Source organism: Lytechinus pictus, chromosome 8, assembly GCF_037042905.1.
Source record: "Lytechinus pictus isolate F3 Inbred chromosome 8, Lp3.0, whole genome shotgun sequence".
Lineage (NCBI taxonomy): Eukaryota > Metazoa > Echinodermata > Echinoidea > Temnopleuroida > Toxopneustidae > Lytechinus > Lytechinus pictus.
In genome coordinates, this window is record NC_087252.1 from 33,123,018 (window position 1) to 33,142,081 (window position 19,064).

The window sequence follows — 19,064 nt, forward strand, 5'->3', positions numbered from 1 at the left end:
GTTGAAGCGTTTTATCCCGCATCAAGCTAGAAATCCAATTGCGAATTTCAGTCACACTTAAATACACCCAAATTTCAAGGTTCGCAGTCGCCCAAAAAGCGAGAACAAGACTCAGTTTTCTCGGTGTCATCTGAAAATGGGATGATTAGACCACAACTCGCAACATTAAAACACATTTTTCTCACATTTCACAAATCTAATTTTGATTGATTTCCCAACTCGTATGGCATTTTATTATCATCGCACTCTCGTTCTCTGTGACTTGTACGACACGGAATGAAGCTTTTGGTATTTTGTTACATTTTCTTTATTGGAGCTTCCCACGATGTTGAATTGTCTTCATCAGGCCTACCTCACAACATAATTGAATAAACGGCAATGAATTCATGACTAGATATACACAAAATAATACATATTTTTCAATGTACATTAGCGTTACAAAAGCCGAGGCTCTCGAGCATTCAAGGGAATTCTTACTACCGGATACTCATTTATACTACATTTGGTTTGAGAGTGGCAAATATTGATAAAGATATTGCCAAAACGACGCGAGTTCTGTGGTCGGATTCGATCCCTGGGCTTCGTCGTTGATATAGTCCAGGAACTTATCCAATTGTGCACAACACCACTAAAATGATAAACGAGAGCATGCAAAATATATATTTACAATTAACAACAGCAGTGCTTTCATTACAAAATATAAAAAGTGTATAAATGCACGTTTATATTTATTAGTCGCAATAAAATTGTACACTGTTAGAAAAGTTATCCTTAAAATAAAAGAAGTTCCTGCAGCAGAGTCTCGAGAACACATGTAATCTTACCAGAATCTTAACAGGAAATTGGCCTTTGGTGTATGGAATCTTACAAATTTCCTTAAATAAAACACCATTTCCCCCTTTTTAAACAGACCTGTTCTGTTAAATTGCAGAAAAATTCTTGTTTTATGAATTCACAGAATGATTCTGTTATTGCTTTTTGCAAAATCTTCTTGATTTTTTCTGTAAAATCAGTTTTTTTTTAACAGTGTATAGTATGGTGTGGTAATGGTTTGTTTAAAATTGATTCGCGGCCAAAGGCTGAATGTAGAATCTTTTACAAAACAAGTACAAGAATATACAATAATCAAATGCATAATGACACAATGCCTAAGAAATTATTACTCGTTCTAAAAACAAACTTGTCTAAATAGATGGATACATGATTTTTTTTATCATGCATAATGCGTAATTTTATGACAGACTGGTATTATGACATGTTTGATTAATGTTTTTTTTCTTTCAACTCAAATAAACATTTACTTTCTTCCATTTGCTCAAAATATAATTTTTCAATATAACTCATACAGAACTTTGTCATAATAGAGCGTAAATATATAAAAGATTTAACAGAAGAAGGCGTATTTTATTCTAAAAGCAAAAGCTTGTGGTGGGATACGCCTGTAGCACAAATACAATACAAATACAGTCCAAAACGAGAAAGAAAGTCCGGCTAGGAAAAGGCAGGGCATTATTCATATTGAAAAATAGATGCAAAATCGTTCAGTATAAAACAAATTTAGTTTATTCAAATACTACGCTTCTACCACGTAGGCCTACCTCTTAACCCAAAACAGAGAGTAATATAACTACGATAAATGAAAAAGCAACAACCTCAGAAGCTCTAAGGCTTCGACCACTACTCTTTGGCGTAGTCGCTCCGATTCTACTACCAGATCCTCCACTCACATGCCGGGCCTCTGGGGAGGGAGGGGTACATCTGTCAGCGCTATCACATAGACAGAACGTTGCATTTAAGATACCATAGAAAGTCATTTCGTCTGTACTATGGTACAGCTCAGAGGGAGGGTTGTCTGAAAAGTAATCTTCGACCACCGATTTGGGAGCACAGACATCTCCTGAAGGACTCGAAGCAACAACGTCTGGTGGGGCGCAGGCGCGTCGTTTATCAGTTACGGTGACGGTGTGACCTGAAATTGAGACGATCAGAGGAAAAGTATTCAAAAGGGTCCTCCAGGCTGAAAATTATATATCAAAATAAATAGAGTTAACTACACTTTGCAAAATGCTGAAAATTTCATTAAAATCAGATAACAATTACTATCACAAATTATTGAATTTGGAAATTAAGCAATATTTAAAAAATAAATGAAAAAAAAGTTATATTCACACCGTCATGAATATTCATCAGCAAGGTTGATGATGTGATTTACCAACTTTCGTTTTTACTATGTTATTACATGATATCATAATTATTTCATATTTTTATATGATATGTGATATGTGAATATCTCATGCAATAAATCAAGTGTCAATCTATATTTTTAATGCTTGGTTAGCAAAGTTTGAATAAACGTATTTCATAATGCGAAATACAAAATAAACAAGTGTGGATATGGCATCATCAATAGGCTTATGGAATATTAATGAAGATATGAATAGAACGTTTCCCCGAAATAATGCTGATAATTAAAATCTCATAACTCTTTATTCATTGTCCGACTTTGATCAACTTTCCAGTGTTTAATCTAATTTCACTTTATCCGTTTAAATCATATTATTTTCTGCCCTCATTACTCCTTTAAGGCATCCGCACACCTTATGACTAATCAACGATCCGATTTTGGAACACGTCGCATTTTGCTTATTTTCTGAAAATGTGAATAAAAAGTGTTTTTGTTTTGAGGTTCAAATTAACTGTAAAAGTAGTAGTAACAATAATGTGGGATTTGTATAACGCACATATCCACCTTCCTAGGTGCTCAAGGCGCTCCTATATTACCCTGGCTAAGCTGGTCTACCGATTCTGGTGCGCACAGTTTTTTTGTGGAATTACTTCATGCCGGTACCCATTTATCTCACCTGGGTTGAGTGCAACACAATGTGGTTAAATTACTTGCTGAAGGAAAACACGCCATGGCTTGGAACCGTACCCACGTCCTTCAGATTAAAAGACCGGAGTCTTAACCGCTAGACCACGACGCCCCCACGTAATATACCAATTTTAAATGACTGTCAGCTTTTGTTTTGGAGAAAATGCCACATTGTTCATTCGAGACATTTTTCATTAATAGGCGCCAAGATATCTAAGGGTCAAAACTCGTCAATATAGGCCTATTATAAGCACTCACCAGATTCCAGTACATATAGCACGTTAACAGTCCCAGACATACATGTAGAGATGCCATCAGCGCACACCATTTCATCGGGGTTGTCCGAGCACGAGACAATGTCAGTCTCACCAGGATATATGACGTCACCGGTTGAAGTCACCTCCTTGCATTCGATGCATGTTCTCAGATATCCTACACTCAATGGAAAAGACACACAATATACAATGTACGGCTTCTCTTCAACACGGTGATGATCATCATGGTGAGGGTAGTGGTGAATGATTTTCCTCTTTAAAAGTTATTAGAAACTGTTTATCTAAACTTGTATCTAAACTTCTCATCATAAAGATCTACATGTTCTACATCCTATGCACTTACCTACAGTAAGGGAGGGGCCTACGCGCCATGAACCCCAAGAGGTCTCACGACCAAGAAAACAGGTGGGGATGAAGAAAAAGGAAATGAAGGGTGAAATAATTTATTTTTCGAATATCAAAGTCTATCAGAACTTCACATTGTTGTATCTATCTATCAGATTGTGGTATTTCTAAGGTCAGTGTTTTTGCTTGGTCTCTGGACACATACGTCATCCTGTCTAATCCCCTAGAAACCTTTGCTCATTATACTAAAAATCCTAAGCTCCACATACCAGTCTAGTCATCAGTTTGATTCAAAACAATGTGCCAAAAATGTCCTCACCTTGTTCCATCGAGCCATCGTTTTGACCATCACTGGGGGAAGGTGGTGTGCATTTGTCGCCGCTGTCACAGACGCAGAAGGTTGCGTCCACTATTCCACGGAACTCCATGATCCCCGTATCGGGGTAGAGGTCTGAGGGATCGTTGGAAGAGAAGTAGGACTCGACCACGGTTTGATCTACGCAATGATCTCCAGAGGGAATAGAGGCGACTACCTCACCGGGCGCGCAGGCACGTTTCTCATCGCGGAACGTCACATTTTGACCTGTTGTTGATGAAAGCAAAGGAGACAACGAATATTTTTTTTGGTTATGTCTATGAAGCTATTAGATTAACCTTAATAAATAAACTGAGTGATAAAACAGACCGAAAAGTCGCCAAAAACAGAGCTGTACCTAGTTCAGTGTATGCATAGTATGCCATCTCTTTAATTCATGCCAACTTTTATTGATCACAATTCCCTGAATCAGAAAAATCAAAAGCACAACAATGTCCGAGTTTATGAATGATTGATTCTCAGTGCAGGCATACAGTAGGAAAAACATATTTCTTATAAACAGACTCATTTATTTCATGTGATTGCGATCTGTAGTGTGGTAATCCTGAACTTAACTTCTTAATATCCCAATTACTTTGGTTAAAATACTAAAATAAATAACCTAGGGCATACTGCTTTTGTCGGCTCTTGACTGCATACGCAATATGGGATAAAGAAAAGATTTGCCCTGATGTCACAGTACCGATCATTTAAAGTTAAAGGGGAATCCAACCCAAATAAAAACTTGTTTTTATAAGGAAAAGAAAAATCAGACAAGTTGATAGGTGAAAGTTTGAACAATATTGGACAAACAACAAGAAAGTTATGAATTTTAAAAAGTTGTAAATATTGGTAATCACTATACCCATGGAGACTTCAAATTGACCGCATATGGGATGTCATAGTGATGTAAGGCAAGGACTACTCTTCCATGTAGTACAATACATATTATGGCTAAAATGTAATTTTTCCCAAAAGTTTTATTTCAAATTATACTTTTCTTTCATGAGGACATAAAGCAATATACTACCTGGGTTATATTTAGATTACTGCCCCAGGGGAATGGGTACTTAGGAAAAAAACACAAATCCCTGATATTAAAGTACATGGCCTATGGGAAAGTTGTCCTTGCCCCTTGTCATAATTTACTTACTCAGTTGCCAATTTGAAATCTACATAGTATTAGTGATCTCAATTTTAAAAGCAGCTATAACTTTTTTATTGCTTGTCCGATTTCTTTCAAACTTTCACCATTCTGTTTAATGTATTTTTCTCCTTCCCAACACAACATTTTATGGCCAAGGCTGGATTCCCCTTTAAGTATCGTGTCACAGAATATATTTTTTATTATCTGTTGGGATTACTTAATTGACAAATTGACAAAATTGACAAAATTAATTCGTATATCCCGTAAAATGTATTATGCTAATAGAATAAAGAATGCCAGTTCAAACACTAATGCAACTTGGAAAATCATTAAAGAGGTAATGGGAACAAAGACAGACCCCCCTCCTACTGATGATATGACTTTAAATGGTTCTAAAATTGACACTTCCCTTCATGCAAATTCATTTAATTCATTTTTCACAAATATCGGACCCAAACTTGCAAGCAAAATTAATAGCCCAAATGCGCGGTTCACCGACTATCTCCACGAATCAAATCCACACTCTATATTTCTTAACCCAACGGACCCCACTGAAATTATCAACATTACACGGTCTCTTAACAGTTCAAAATCACATGGACATGATATAATTAGTATGTCTCTTTTAAAAGAAATAATCCACCCACTTGCTAATCCTCTTAGTAACATTTTTAATAAATCATTATCACAAGGAGTTTTTCCCGACTTATTCAAAATTGCCAAAATCAATCCAATTTTCAAAAAAGACAATCCCCATGAAATTAGTAATTATCGCCCCATTTCTCTTCTCCCAACTATATCAAAAATCTTAGAAAAAATAGTATATAATAGACTTTATAAATTCATTATCAAACACAATCTGCTAAATTCTAATCAATATGGCTTTAGGAAGAATTACTCAACAAACTTGGGATTAATTCAAATCTATGACAAAATTACAAACGCCATTGCTAACAAAGAACATGTCATTGGGATATTTTGTGACCTTAGTAAGGCATTCGATACACTTAATCACGACATTCTACTCTCAAAACTCAACTATTATGGCGTACGGGGTCAATCCCTTCTTTGGTTTAAAGATTACTTAAGAAATCGAAAACAATACGTCTCATTTAATGGTCACGACTCTGATTCACTTTTAGTTCATTGTGGTGTCCCTCAAGGCTCCATCTTAGGCCCACTATTATTTTTAATATATGTAAATGACATTATTAATACATCATCCATTTTATCTTTTGTATTATTCGCTGACGACACAAATATTTTTTTTTCTCATAAAAATCTCACTTCCTTATACAATATTTTAAATCATGAAATAAATAAAGTATCACAGTGGTTCAAAGCTAACAAATTATCTCTGAACACACAAAAAACTCATTACATATATTTTCAACATCATCATAATTCTAACACTCAAATTCACTTACAGATTGACGGCAAGTCATTAGAACGTAAAACGCACTCTAGATTTTTAGGGGTCATCATAAATGAAGCTTTATCTTGGAATGAGCATCTGCACCATATTACAATGTGTATTTCAAGAAGCATTGGAATTATTTCTAAGTTAAAATTTATCTTGCCTCTTAAAACTTTATTCCTATTGTATAATTCCTTAGTACTCCCGTACATAACCTATTGTAACGTTGTTTGGGCTAATTGTGGCTCTACAAAGCTGACTTCTATTTTTAGATTACAAAAGAGAATTATTCGCATTTGTACAGGATCGCATTACCTGGCTCACACTGACCCTTTATTTTTCAAACAGAAAACACTGAAAGTTGCCGACTTGTACACTCTTCAAGTAGCTATCATTATGTTTAAGTATATCAATAATCTACTCCCATCGTCTTTTGATGACATGTTTAAGTTCAATAGTTCTGTCCATACCTACCCAACTCGTACATCTGGAAACTTTCATCTCACAAACCCCAGACTGTTAATTACCTCTAAATCAATTCGACATCATGGTCCAGACATTTGGAATAATCTTGCAGACAATATTAAATCTTGTTCTACTTTATACTCATTAAAATCAACTCTTAAAAAAAATATCATTCAATCTTATTCATCCGACACTTCAAATTGATTCTCATTAACAACCAAAAACTATAAATTAAAAATAATAATAACAATAATTATACTGCTATTTACAGCACCCGCACCTGCACCTGCATCGCACCCACTTGTTCAGCAATTACCGATCTTAGTCACGAACCCTTTTTATGAGGCCGCCATCAACTACAAGCTTAACCGCTCACGATGGCGGTCTCCTGCGTTCATTTGTTTATGCTGCTTTTAAGTATCATCCTAATGTGAAGTATATGCCCAAATCATTTTTTTCTATTTATGTAATGTGAAGTACATGTATATATACCCAAACCATTTTTTTTCCTAATTATTATGTTTATGTTGTAAACATTATGGATTGTTTTATATATTGCAAACAATGTAAATACTTTTTGATAATGTATTGTGAACGCAGAAATATAATAAAACAAACAAACTTACCAGATTCTCGATTGTAATATCTAACATTGATGACCCCAGTCATGCACGTTGAGATGTCATCAGGACATTCCATGTCGCCCGGGTTGTCTGTACACGATTCATATTCACTGCCGCCAAGTTCCATATCAATATCATCAGAAGTTACTTCCTTGCACGTTAAACAAGTTCTACTCATTCCTGTGTGGTAAGAAAACATCATATGATAAAAAGGGTACATGATTTATGCTTTCTAGATATAGATTTACATTTATATTTTCTTATATGATCTAAATGTACATCAAGATTGTGAAAGTGGTGCAGCGATTAATGAATAACTGAACCGAACTGTTCGAGAGTGCTAGACATTGGGAGATGGGGAGTTATTATACATGTAGGTCTTAATCAAATGATTGGCTGAGCTATATCACCTGACCAATCATTTTTCTTTGGGCTATCAGGAAAATTTGATAAGAATTAGATTAATTTACCATCCTTTATTTTGCAGTGAGGTTTTCAAATAACCGTTCCAAAGGTGTGACCTCTTGTTTTAAGCCTGGCTCACACTGCGATTCGTTGCGATCTGATTTTCAAGGAAATCATCGTAACATTTGTCATGAACATTCCAACCAATAAAATCTTAGCGATTCGAGGTCAGAATAGTTTTAGGACTCCTGAAGTCAAAATTCAACGTAGTTCGAGGCTCAATGTAGGAATAAAAGCAAATACATTTCCAAATCGTAATGACGTCATTATCGGCTGCGACTTAAAGCCGATTTTGACTCCGACAACAGGGCTTGCCGCAAAGCAAAATCATAATTTCATTATTCCTTACATCATGCCGAACTTCAAATAAAGTATATTCTTCTCTTTGGAACTTTCATATTTAATGCAAAATGTGATTTATTAAAAAATAATGTCGTATCGGATCGCATAGTGTGAGACGGGCTTTACGTGTAATTATTATTTATGGCATCAATGATGTGTACCATTTGTATATTATTGATGAGAAAATAGAATTACCCGGAAAATGGGATGGTAACTCCCCCCCCCTCCCCTGGTTTCTTAAAGAAACAATGACTAGGAAGGTTGAAGGTCTGGATGCACTTAATGTCTACGATTAAAATGCAACTCGATCAACTACCTGATCTAGCTGATGTGACGTGACGTGGCGTAACGGTGTCTCCTGCGTCAGGGCTTCCTTTTGGTGGACCCTCGCCGTCGGGAGAAGGCGGTGTGCATCTATCGCCGCTGTCACAGACACAGAAGGTTGCGTTGACGATGCCATAGAACGTCATACCACCATCGTTCGGGTAAAGTTCCGCTGGATCGTTGGCAGAGAAGTAGGAATCGACGACGGACTGGTTTAGGCAGTGGTCTCCAGACGATATTGAAGCAACTATCTCTTCTGGTGCGCATGCGCGTTTCTCATCGCGGAAGGTCACGTTTTGGCCTGTTAAGAAACAAGAGGATGAATGGTATATTTGATTGATTGATTCTTTATTTCCATGCAAAAGATAAATCATACAACAGAAAATATATTGACAATATTTCACGGTAAAATAACAATAAATCATTGCATGGGAGGGGACAGTCATAAGCACAAAGGCTTGAAAAAAGGACGCCCCTCAAGAAAGACTACGGCCCTGAATAAAATCAATATAAGGTATATTTAACAATAAAAGCAGGGCCAAAAGGAAAACACATCAAGCATGTCAAAAATAAATCAAATGATAATAACACACCAGCTAATGATACCATATAACCAGTCCATTTTTCCTGTTTTATTATAAAACAATCGTCACTGTAGAGTATGTGATGGAGAATGATGGTATAATGGAACAAAATAAATCGAGTGGCGATGGCCTATTTATTTTGCGCTAGCTCGAACTAGTTCATAACGCGTTGTGATCACGGCGAGTGATCATCGATGGGGAAACTACCCGCCATCACGTTACGGACTTTTGACCAATCATATGGCTAGATTTTTTAGTATGCGGAATACCATGGCCTATAAAATTATGTCTCCATAAGTGTTTAAGTGTTACTAATACACCATACAGCATACATTGCCTTGTTTACATTATACTTCACTAGGATTTTCTAGTTCTAATTTCTTTGTTTCATTTTCAAAAGGAGCTATTTACAAAAATTAACACTTAATTTTGTAAGTTGGAAACTGTTTGCATACATTACTACTAATCTACTACCACTTCAACTACTAGTATTATTAAGATACTACTACTACTACTACTACTACTACTACTACTACTACTACTACTACTATTACTACTACTACTACTACTACTATTACCACTATACTACTACTACTGCTGCTGCTTATATCACCACTACTTCTACTACTACTACTACTACTACTACATATCGACTATATACTACTACTACTACTGCTGCTGCTGCTTATACGACCACCACTACTACTTCTACTACTACTACTACTACTACTACTACTACTCAGTAGCGTACCGTGAACCGCAGGAGACAAAGCATTGGGGGGCAGTGCATTGTCTGTGAACAATGCTTTGCCCCCCCAATGCTTTGTCTCCTCCGAGTCACGGTACGCTACTGCTACTACTACTACAATAGTCACATACCTGATTCGAGTCCATATCTAACAATGATGACCCCAGTCATACACGTTGAGATTCCATCAGGGCATTCCATGTCGCCCGGGTTGTCTGTACACGATTCATATCCACTGCCGCCAAGTTCCATATCAATATCATCAGAAGTTACTTCCTTACACGTTAGACAAGTTCTACTCATTCCTATATTGAATAAGAAAGGATACATTTCATTCAAATTTGTAATTAGTCTTGATTATTATGGGAAAATATTTGTGATCACTAATGTAGTAGGGTACTTTCATTTCAATATACAGTACAATATACTTTTATATAAATTGTGTCGATATTAAAAAAATGGGAATTTCATACAACCCTGCTGGAAAGATAAATAGATAGATAGATAGATCGATAGATAGATAGATAAATGGTTTATTAATAAAAGATCAAGACATCATCACGGCTAAGGCCGAATTGCGATGTATTTTCAAGGTGATAATGACACAAAAAAATATTCAAACAATAACAGAGATAATTACAAAATAAATAATGCGGACAAAGTATTGTATTAAAAAAAAAGAACAGTGCCACACAATTGATCATAGTGTGTTCACATATTGCACTATAGGACATTATTAGTCACACTGCTAAAATGCTCAAATTCAACAGTGTGAGGATATTTTGGACAGCGTGTTCACATAGTCAATGATGTGAATATGCCATTCACACTGCTAAAATGCTCAAATTCAACAGTGTGAGGATATTTCGGACAGCGTGTTCACATAGTCGATGATGTGAATGTGCCATTCACACTGCTAAAATGCTAAAATTCAACAGTGTGAGGATATTTTGGACAGCGTGTTCAGAGAGTCGATGGTGTGAATATGACATTTACACTGTTCAAATGCTCAAATTCAACAGTGTGAGGATATTTCGGACAGCGTGTTCACATAGTCAATGATGTGAATGTGCCATTCACACTGCTAAAATGCTCAAATTCAACAGTGTGAGGATATATTGGACAGCATGTTCACATAGTCGATGGTGTGAATGTGCCATTCACACTGTTAAAATTCAACAGTGTGGGGATATTTTGGACAGCGTGTTCAGAGAGTCGATGGTGTGAATGTGCCATTCACACTGCTAAAATGCTCAAATTCAACAGTGTGAGGATATTTCGGACAGCGTGTTCACATAGTCAATGATGTGAATGTGCCATTCACACTGCTAAAATGCTAAAATTCAACAGTGTGAGGATATTTTGGACAGCGTGTTCACATAGTCGATGATGTGAATGTGCCATTCACACTGCTAAAATGCTAAAATTCAACAGTGTGAGGATATTTTGGACAGCGTGTTCAGAGAGTCGATGGTGTGAATGTGCCATTCACACTGCTAAAATGCTCAAATTCAACAGTGTGAGGATATTTTGGACAGCATGTTCACATAGTCGATGGTGTGAATATGACATTCACACTGTTCAAATGCTCAAATTCAACAGTGTGGGGATATTTTGGACAGCGTGTTCACATAGTCGATGATGTGAATGTGCCATTCACACTGCTAAAATGCTAAAATTCAACAGTGTGAGGATATTTTGGACAGCGTGTTCAGAGAGTCGATGGTGTGAATATGACATTTACACTGTTCAAATGCTCAAATTCAACAGTGTGAGGATATTTCGGACAGCGTGTTCACATAGTCAATGATGTGAATGTGCCATTCACACTGCTAAAATGCTCAAATTCAACAGTGTGAGGATATTTTGGACAGCATGTTCACATAGTCGATGGTGTGAATATGACATTCACACTGTTCAAATGCTCAAATTCAACAGTGTGGGGATATTTTGGACAGCGTGTTCACATAGTCAATGATGTGAATGTGCCATTCACACTGCTAAAATGCTCAAATTCAACAGTGTGAGGATATATTGGACAGCATGTTCACATAGTCGATGGTGTGAATGTGCCATTCACACTGTTAAAATGATCAAAATCAACAGTGTGGGGATATTTTGGACAGCGTGTTCACATAGTCGATGATGTGAATATGCCATTCACACTGTTAAAATGCTCAAATTCAACAGTGTGAGGATATTTTGAACAGCGTGTTCACATAGTCAATGATGTGAATATGCCATTCACACTGTTCAAATGCTCAAATTCAACAGTGTGAGGATATTTTGAACAGCGTGTTCACATAGTCGATGGTGTGAATATGACATTTACAGTGTTCAAATGCTCAAATTTCAACAGTGTGAGGATATTTCAGACAGCGTGTTCACATAGTCGATGGTGTGAATATGACATTTACACTGTTAAAATGCTCAAAGTCAACAGTGTGAGGATATTTTGGACAGCGTGTTCAGAGAGTCGATGATGTGAATATGCCATTCACGCTGTTAAAATGCTCAAATTCTACAGTGCGAGGATATTTTGGACAGCGTGTTCACATAGTCAATGATGTGAATATGCCTTTAACGCTGTTAAAATTTTCAAATTCTACAGTGCGAGGATATTTTGGACAGCGTGTTCACATAGTCGATGATGTGAATATGTCATTCACGCTGTTAAAATGCTCAAATTCTACAGTGCGAGGATATTTTGGACAGCGTGTTCACATAGTCGATGATGTGAATATGTCATTCACGCTGTTAAAATGCTCAAATTCTACAGTGCGAGGATATTTTCGACAGCGTGTTCAGAGAGTCGATGATGTGAATATGTCATTCACGCTGTTAAAATGCTCAAATTCTACAGTGCGAGGATATTTTGGACAGCGTGTTCAGAGAGTCGATGATGTGAATATGTCATTCACGCTGTTAAAATGCTCAAATTCTACAGTGCGAGGATATTTTGGACAGCGTGTTCACATAGTCGATGATGTGAATATGTCATTCACGCTGTTAAAATGCTCAAATTCTACAGTGCGAGGATATTTTGGACAGCGTGTTCACATAGTCGATGATGTGAATATGTCATTCACGCTGTTAAAATGCTCAAATTCTACAGTGCGAGGATATTTTGGACAGCGTGTTCACATAGTCGATGATGTGAATATGTCATTCACGCTGTTAAAATGCTCAAATTCTACAGTGCGAGGATATTTTCGACAGCGTGTTCACATAGTCGATGATGTGAATATGCCATTCACACTGTTGAAATGCTCAAATTCGACAGTGTGATTCACATTCACACTGTTAAAATGCTCGAATTCGACAGTGTGAGGATATTTTGGACAGGGTGGTCACATAGTCGATTATGTGAATATGCCATTCACCGCGCTGTTGAAATGCTCAAATTCGACAGTGTGAAAGTGATTTCACATTGTGTTGCACACTGTGAATACACTGTGTTACACAGTGTTGGACACTGTGTTCTTTTCAACAGGGAAAATTTGCACGTCGCTGCCGTTGGTTATTCTTGGACAATGTCATAAATGATATAGTGAATGATGTGTAATCATTTCATGCCAGTTTTGTTTCGTACATGTAATCTCATATTATAACAAAAATTATGTGAGTTTCTAATTTAGTTGAAATATAAAAACACAGTAAATATTGCAATCATATACATATTCAGTGAATCTAATGTCTACACAGCAAAAAACTGCGGTGTTAACCGGTGTACATAGAGAACCACACCAGTTATTTTACACCGGTTTTAAATTGACAGTGTTAGTTTAGCACCTATAGGTGTTATTGCAACACCTTTGGTTGTTACATGTACACTCTTTGGTGTTATATTCAATCTCTACGGTGTCATTTTAACACCAGAGGGTGTGGTCCTCTATTAACACCCACTGGTGTCAGTTTTAACACCACAGTTTTTACAGTGTGGTATGGCGAGAGGTTAGAAGGATCATTTTCTACTCGCTACTATTCCTTTGATAATTACCCTGATGTAATGCATAAGTGCCTTAAATTGTCTTACTCATTGAGCAACTGCATTATACTATTATAATCTAATATGATAATACATGTTGCATATCTTCTGAGTATTTTCTTTATGGTTATTCATTTGAATACATGTAAGCTTGAAATGTACCCCAAAACATAAAAATATCGCCGATTCGATATGAGCAGGATTATTTGAGCTACAGGAGCTACTATTAACATGTTTAAACAAGCTGTGACACGTGACATTTAAACGAGAACACTTGCTACGCAAACATATCGAAATCTGTCGAAAGGTCTCTATTTCCCTTACTAATAAGACATGTGGGTTTTTCGGCTTGGCATGTTCATTAGGACAATAGAAGTTAATTTGCTTTCATTATGCCCGAGTAGGCCGGAGATGGCGCTCTCCAAGAATTACTTGTCAATTTCTTCTATGTTTTCACCATAATTCATCAAGAATCACAATATCTACTGGAAAATTGGCAGGATTATAAAATAAAAAGTCAGTAGATAGATGCATAAATATCAAGAATAAGAACAGAAAAGAGGCAAAATAGTATGTAAACATATTGATTAAGAGCAAACTAAGAGACTGACAAAAGAGGGTTTTTTGAAAGAAGTCGAAATTGCCTCACCAGCTGAAGTGCCCTCACTATAGTAACAACCTATGAAAAATTAACAAAATTAATAAAAGGGTACTGCCAAACTTGACAGAGCAGAGCCGAGCGGCAGAGTGATCCTAAAACGACCCCCCCCCCTAACAAACACACGTCCCAAGCAATCCCACCCCCCCTCCCTCATTCAAACACACACAACGCAGAGCCGGCGCACCACCCCAAGCAATCCCACCCCCCCCCCTCATTCAAACACACACAACGCAAAGCAAGCGCACCGTTCCCTCAAGCACGGACACTGCTCTTCAATATACCGAGAACACACTGCCGCCCAATCCGGTGGCTCGATAAAGCCAATCCGTTCGAGTAGACGGACACTAAGCCCAGCTGGGTGAATTATTAAATATCAAGGTCTATATTTATTGTCACTTGGGCCATCGATTACAGTAATGGTAGTTACGCCTACTCCCTACACAGCGTATAACCTGTCTGTTCCTTGCTAGCCAGAATGAAGCGCGTACCCCCCCCCCTTCCCACACACGCACACACACATAATACCATTCCCATTCCGAGGCCGTAACAATGCTTCTGTCACAAAAACAAACGTCATGTTCATGGTGTTGTCATAATTTCGGACGGGTCGGTAGTTAAAGGGAATGCTCACCCTGAGAAAAAAAAAATAAGAAAATAAGAAAAAAATAGGAAGACATATTGCCGAAGAATTTAGAAAAATCAAAGAAAGATTAAAGAAAGTTATAAGTATTTTCATTATTTTGATTTGTGACGTCGTATGAGAGCAGCTTCTTTACATATCGTATGTCGGTAAAAGAAAAAAAAAGATTCGCAGTTTAGCCATCATGTTTTAAATTTAAACAAGCATTAACGCTTATTGTCATAGATTAATTAATAAGCAAGATGTATCTTTCTGAGAGCGGACGATACATAGCATAATCATATAGATGCAAAAGGTCATTAGACACATCTAGGACTCAGATACATCGATATCACCATTGGTGTACTGTGACAGATGTGGGATGCCATACATGCTTCACCTACCAAAGGGTAGGGGAGTTCAATAGACTATAATGTTGTTTTCACATTGTCACAGGCATAACGATGCTATTTGCAATAGGCACTGGACTTATATGAGTATTAACACTTAATATGAAATTTATGTAGTAGTAGTAGTCAGTAGTAGTAGTAGTAGAAGTAGTAGTAGTAGGAGTAGTAGAAGTAGTAGTAGTAGGAGGAGTAGGAGGAGTAGTAGAAGTAATGAAAGTAGTAGTAATAGTAGTAGTAGTAGTAGTAGTAGTAGTAGGAGGAGGAGGAGTACTAGTAGTAGAAGTAGTGAAAGTAGTAGTAATAGTAGTAGTAGTAGTAGTAGTAGTAGTAGTAGTAGTAGTAGTAGTAGTAGTAGTAGTAGTAGTAGTAGGAGTAGTAGAAGTAGTAGTAGTAGGAGGAGGAGGAGTAGTAGTAGAATTAGTGAAAGTAGTAGTAATAGTAGTAGTAGTAGTAGTAGTAGTAGTAGTAGTAGTAGTAGTAGTAGTAGTAGTAGTAGTAGTAGTAGTAGTAGTAGTAGAAGTAGTGAGGGTGGAAAATTCCTTCCTTATAACCGTATAGAACGTTACATATTTGAGGTGAATAATGTCTGTATTTGCGTTTGTTTTGTAGGTAGGTTGGCTGGTTTTCTCGTTTGGCAGGGTTTTTATATCAAAGCAAATTAGGACCTTTTTGTCATTTTTTTTTTCTCCGATAAAAATCTGTCAGGGTAAAATGTGTTGATTTCATATACACGAACCACCCTCCCCTAATCTGCCCTTGGTAGCATAATCGTTCGTCGGAGTCGTGGTACTAAACTAGTATTGGTTTGTTGGGATTCTACTCAGGTGAATATTCCTCTCGTCATAATTAGCCCGGATTGGAGGGGGTGGCGAACTTTAGCGTCAGCTACTGTAAGGGACCTCTGAATCTTCTTGTTCTTCTAAAATGCTGACTTATTATATAAGGTAGACTTCTCTTTATCATAATAGAATACATCAGCAGAAGAGGTTGATAGAGGAGAAGCAGGATAGGCCTAATGATGAAATTTGTACAGTTATTTCAGGCGTCTGGTTTCTTTATCAAGTATTTTTTTTTCTGGTACGGACACTCTAGACGCCTTTCTATGTCCAACCCTCCGAAATCAATTATTCACCATGGAGTAAAAAACAAATCAATGGTCGATTACCCATCTTTCAAATTAGGATTTTCATATACTGAATAATCGTGAATTTAACTCACCACTTCTTAAAACACAGACAAGTATAACGATGCCCATTAGTGTCTTCATCTTGGATCTGTGGTAAAAAAAACAATCAGAATATTATAATACATGTATATAGTTCCTAATCACTCAATCAGTAAATTAAGATAAAATAACATTATACTGAAACAAAACACAGTAAGTTCAGCGTCGTACTTTCACTTTTTTCGTGTAGTGCACAGTTGATGGTCAAATTTTAAGTATGTTTGATTAATCTTAGATGTCAAATGTGTAAAATTAACTCGACGAGATAATGGTACATGGTATAATAGGCCTAGCACTTTATGAGTTTCCAAAGAATGCAATACTTACTGTTCCTCCAGGGTATACATTACTCCAGCTCTTAAACTGTACTCACGTCACATCTAGACCCTGCATAGATGAATCTCATTTAGACATACGTATATATCTCCACGCCTTGCACGTCGATCACTCTTTGCAGTCACGCCATGGGACAGACTCACCGGTGACCAATACTCCTAGATTTAAATTAATGCAATCGTTTAGTACCGATCCCGATTTGATCATGTTCATTCGTCTGGACCGTAGGCCAAATGATGATAGTGGTAAATCCATTACAAGAGGCGATTGATGAGGGAGAAGATGAATCATTAAGAACAGCCTACCGCTTGCGTGGATTTGTGAATCACCAAAAGGAAACAAAGCATCGTCATTAATACATCTCCACCACTTGAACAGCATCAATATGTACAAACACACAACAAATTTCCCAAATTGTTTCGATTCTTTTGGTTCCATTCTTTGAGCAATAATTCCGCAGGTAACGAATCAATATTGCTGGGGCTGTCCATATTGGTATCCGACACCTGGGCCCCGTTTCATAAAAACCTGGGGCCCGTTGCAGAAAGAGTTGCAATCAGTCGCAACTCTAAGAATCACGCGCAACTTGATTTTCAACCAATCAACAGCGCGCATTTGGGACTCGCGATTGATTTTTTGACTTGCGTTTAAACGCAACTCTTTCTGCAACGGACCCCTGTTATATTAACAAATTTTCAATGACGGTTTAAAGCTACGGAAATCCTTAAACCTGATTGGTTGAGAGTATTTTCTTTATGAAAAGGGGACCCTGGTATGACCATTTACTCTGCAGTCACATCAAAGTACGCTACTGAAAACCAGCCAAATATATTTGATACGACGTAATAGCGGTGATCGGTTTCTGGTATATCTCGTTTTGTGTGACTATAGTCTGTAGCATTATAACAAGCCCCATGAGTCAATGGACATGCCATAAGGGAGATGCTAGCTGATATACTTTTGCTGACAACTCAATGATATGCCCTTTGACCTTAAACATAAGGTTCTCACCATGCTCACGCTCCTATGATAACACACTTTCAAAATACATGTCGGAATGTTACTTCATTGCGAGGTTTGTCATCATAAATGCTGGTTCGCGTTACGTAAAATTTTATTTTATTTTTTTTTTGGTGGTAAATTAGCAATAATTTTTTTATGAATGCATTATCATCATCGTTGGTGAATTAGATTGACAATGTTGGAAGTGACTTCTCTTTAACAATGTAGCCGTTCATACTATAGAGCACAACACAAACACACACAAGAAGAACACGCTCTCCCCAGTACTCAAGCGTTCCATTTTAATTATGTTGATCAATTTTGATAGATTTATTCGATTTCTGTTTCATATTTTCGCGTTATATGGTACATGTTAACGTAGCGTAACAAACACGACAAATTCAAATATATAACAAGAAACAGTGAAACATTTTTTTTCAACATTCATAATTTATTACTGTTTCATTGCATAAACTGTAGTGAAAGCGAGATCAAGCACCATTGTGTTCCCAACAATAAGTTCAAATGAATTCCATTGATTCGATTAGCCATTGAACATTTAAACACAAGAAACACAGGGATGTAATCAATTTGTACGTTGTGACTATTTGAACAGCGCCCACTCAACCTGCTCTCGGGTTGGTGTACCTGGTATATGGTTCAACATATGGTTTAATATAATGTTTATCTATTCACCGATATGCCGCCTTGAATTTCCTTTTTGTAGTCGTTGCTGTCAATGGGTATTATCATTACATTGCTTTTTGACTTATGTATAGGTTTGCTGTTATCTTTGACAAAATTGAATTCATTGATATCTATAAATGACTTTTGAAATCTCCAACACCCTTCCGATCTTCA

General features: G+C 36.9%; 1 protein-coding gene across 2 annotated transcripts; it reads right to left on the reverse strand.

Annotated features, from left to right (window-relative positions):
• Positions 1 to 204: 204 nt before the first annotated feature.
• On the reverse strand, positions 205 to 17,731 carry LOC129266608 (uncharacterized). Of its 2 annotated transcripts, none has more exons than XM_064103161.1 (8): positions 17,193 to 17,731; positions 16,859 to 16,914; positions 10,094 to 10,267; positions 8,623 to 8,931; positions 7,503 to 7,679; positions 3,812 to 4,075; positions 3,131 to 3,304; positions 205 to 1,969 (listed from the first exon to the last, which is right to left on the reverse strand). In XM_064103161.1, the coding sequence occupies exons 1-8, from the start codon at positions 17,210 to 17,212 to the stop codon at positions 1,602 to 1,604; spliced, it is 1,542 nt and encodes a 513-aa protein (XP_063959231.1). In that variant the 5' UTR covers positions 17,213 to 17,731; the 3' UTR covers positions 205 to 1,601. The 2 variants fall into 2 exon arrangements, with proteins under 2 accessions (XP_063959231.1, XP_063959232.1); XM_064103162.1 differs by having other exon boundaries at positions 294 to 1,969; positions 17,037 to 17,197.
• Between the last annotated feature and the right edge of the window lie 1,333 nt (positions 17,732 to 19,064).

What these genes read in the sequence shown, in the direction of transcription:
- LOC129266608 (XM_064103161.1), bottom strand. Translation starts at nt 17,212, where the DNA reads ATGTATACCCTGGAGGAACA. An exon ending in TAGATATGGACTCGAATCAG is followed by an intron (nt 8,932 to 10,093) that starts GTATGTGACTAT and finishes GTTTCTTAACAG; the next exon opens with GCCAAAACGTGACCTTCCGC. An exon ending in GCTATATGTACTGGAATCTG is followed by an intron (nt 1,970 to 3,130) that starts GTGAGTGCTTAT and finishes TCTCAATTTCAG; the next exon opens with GTCACACCGTCACCGTAACT.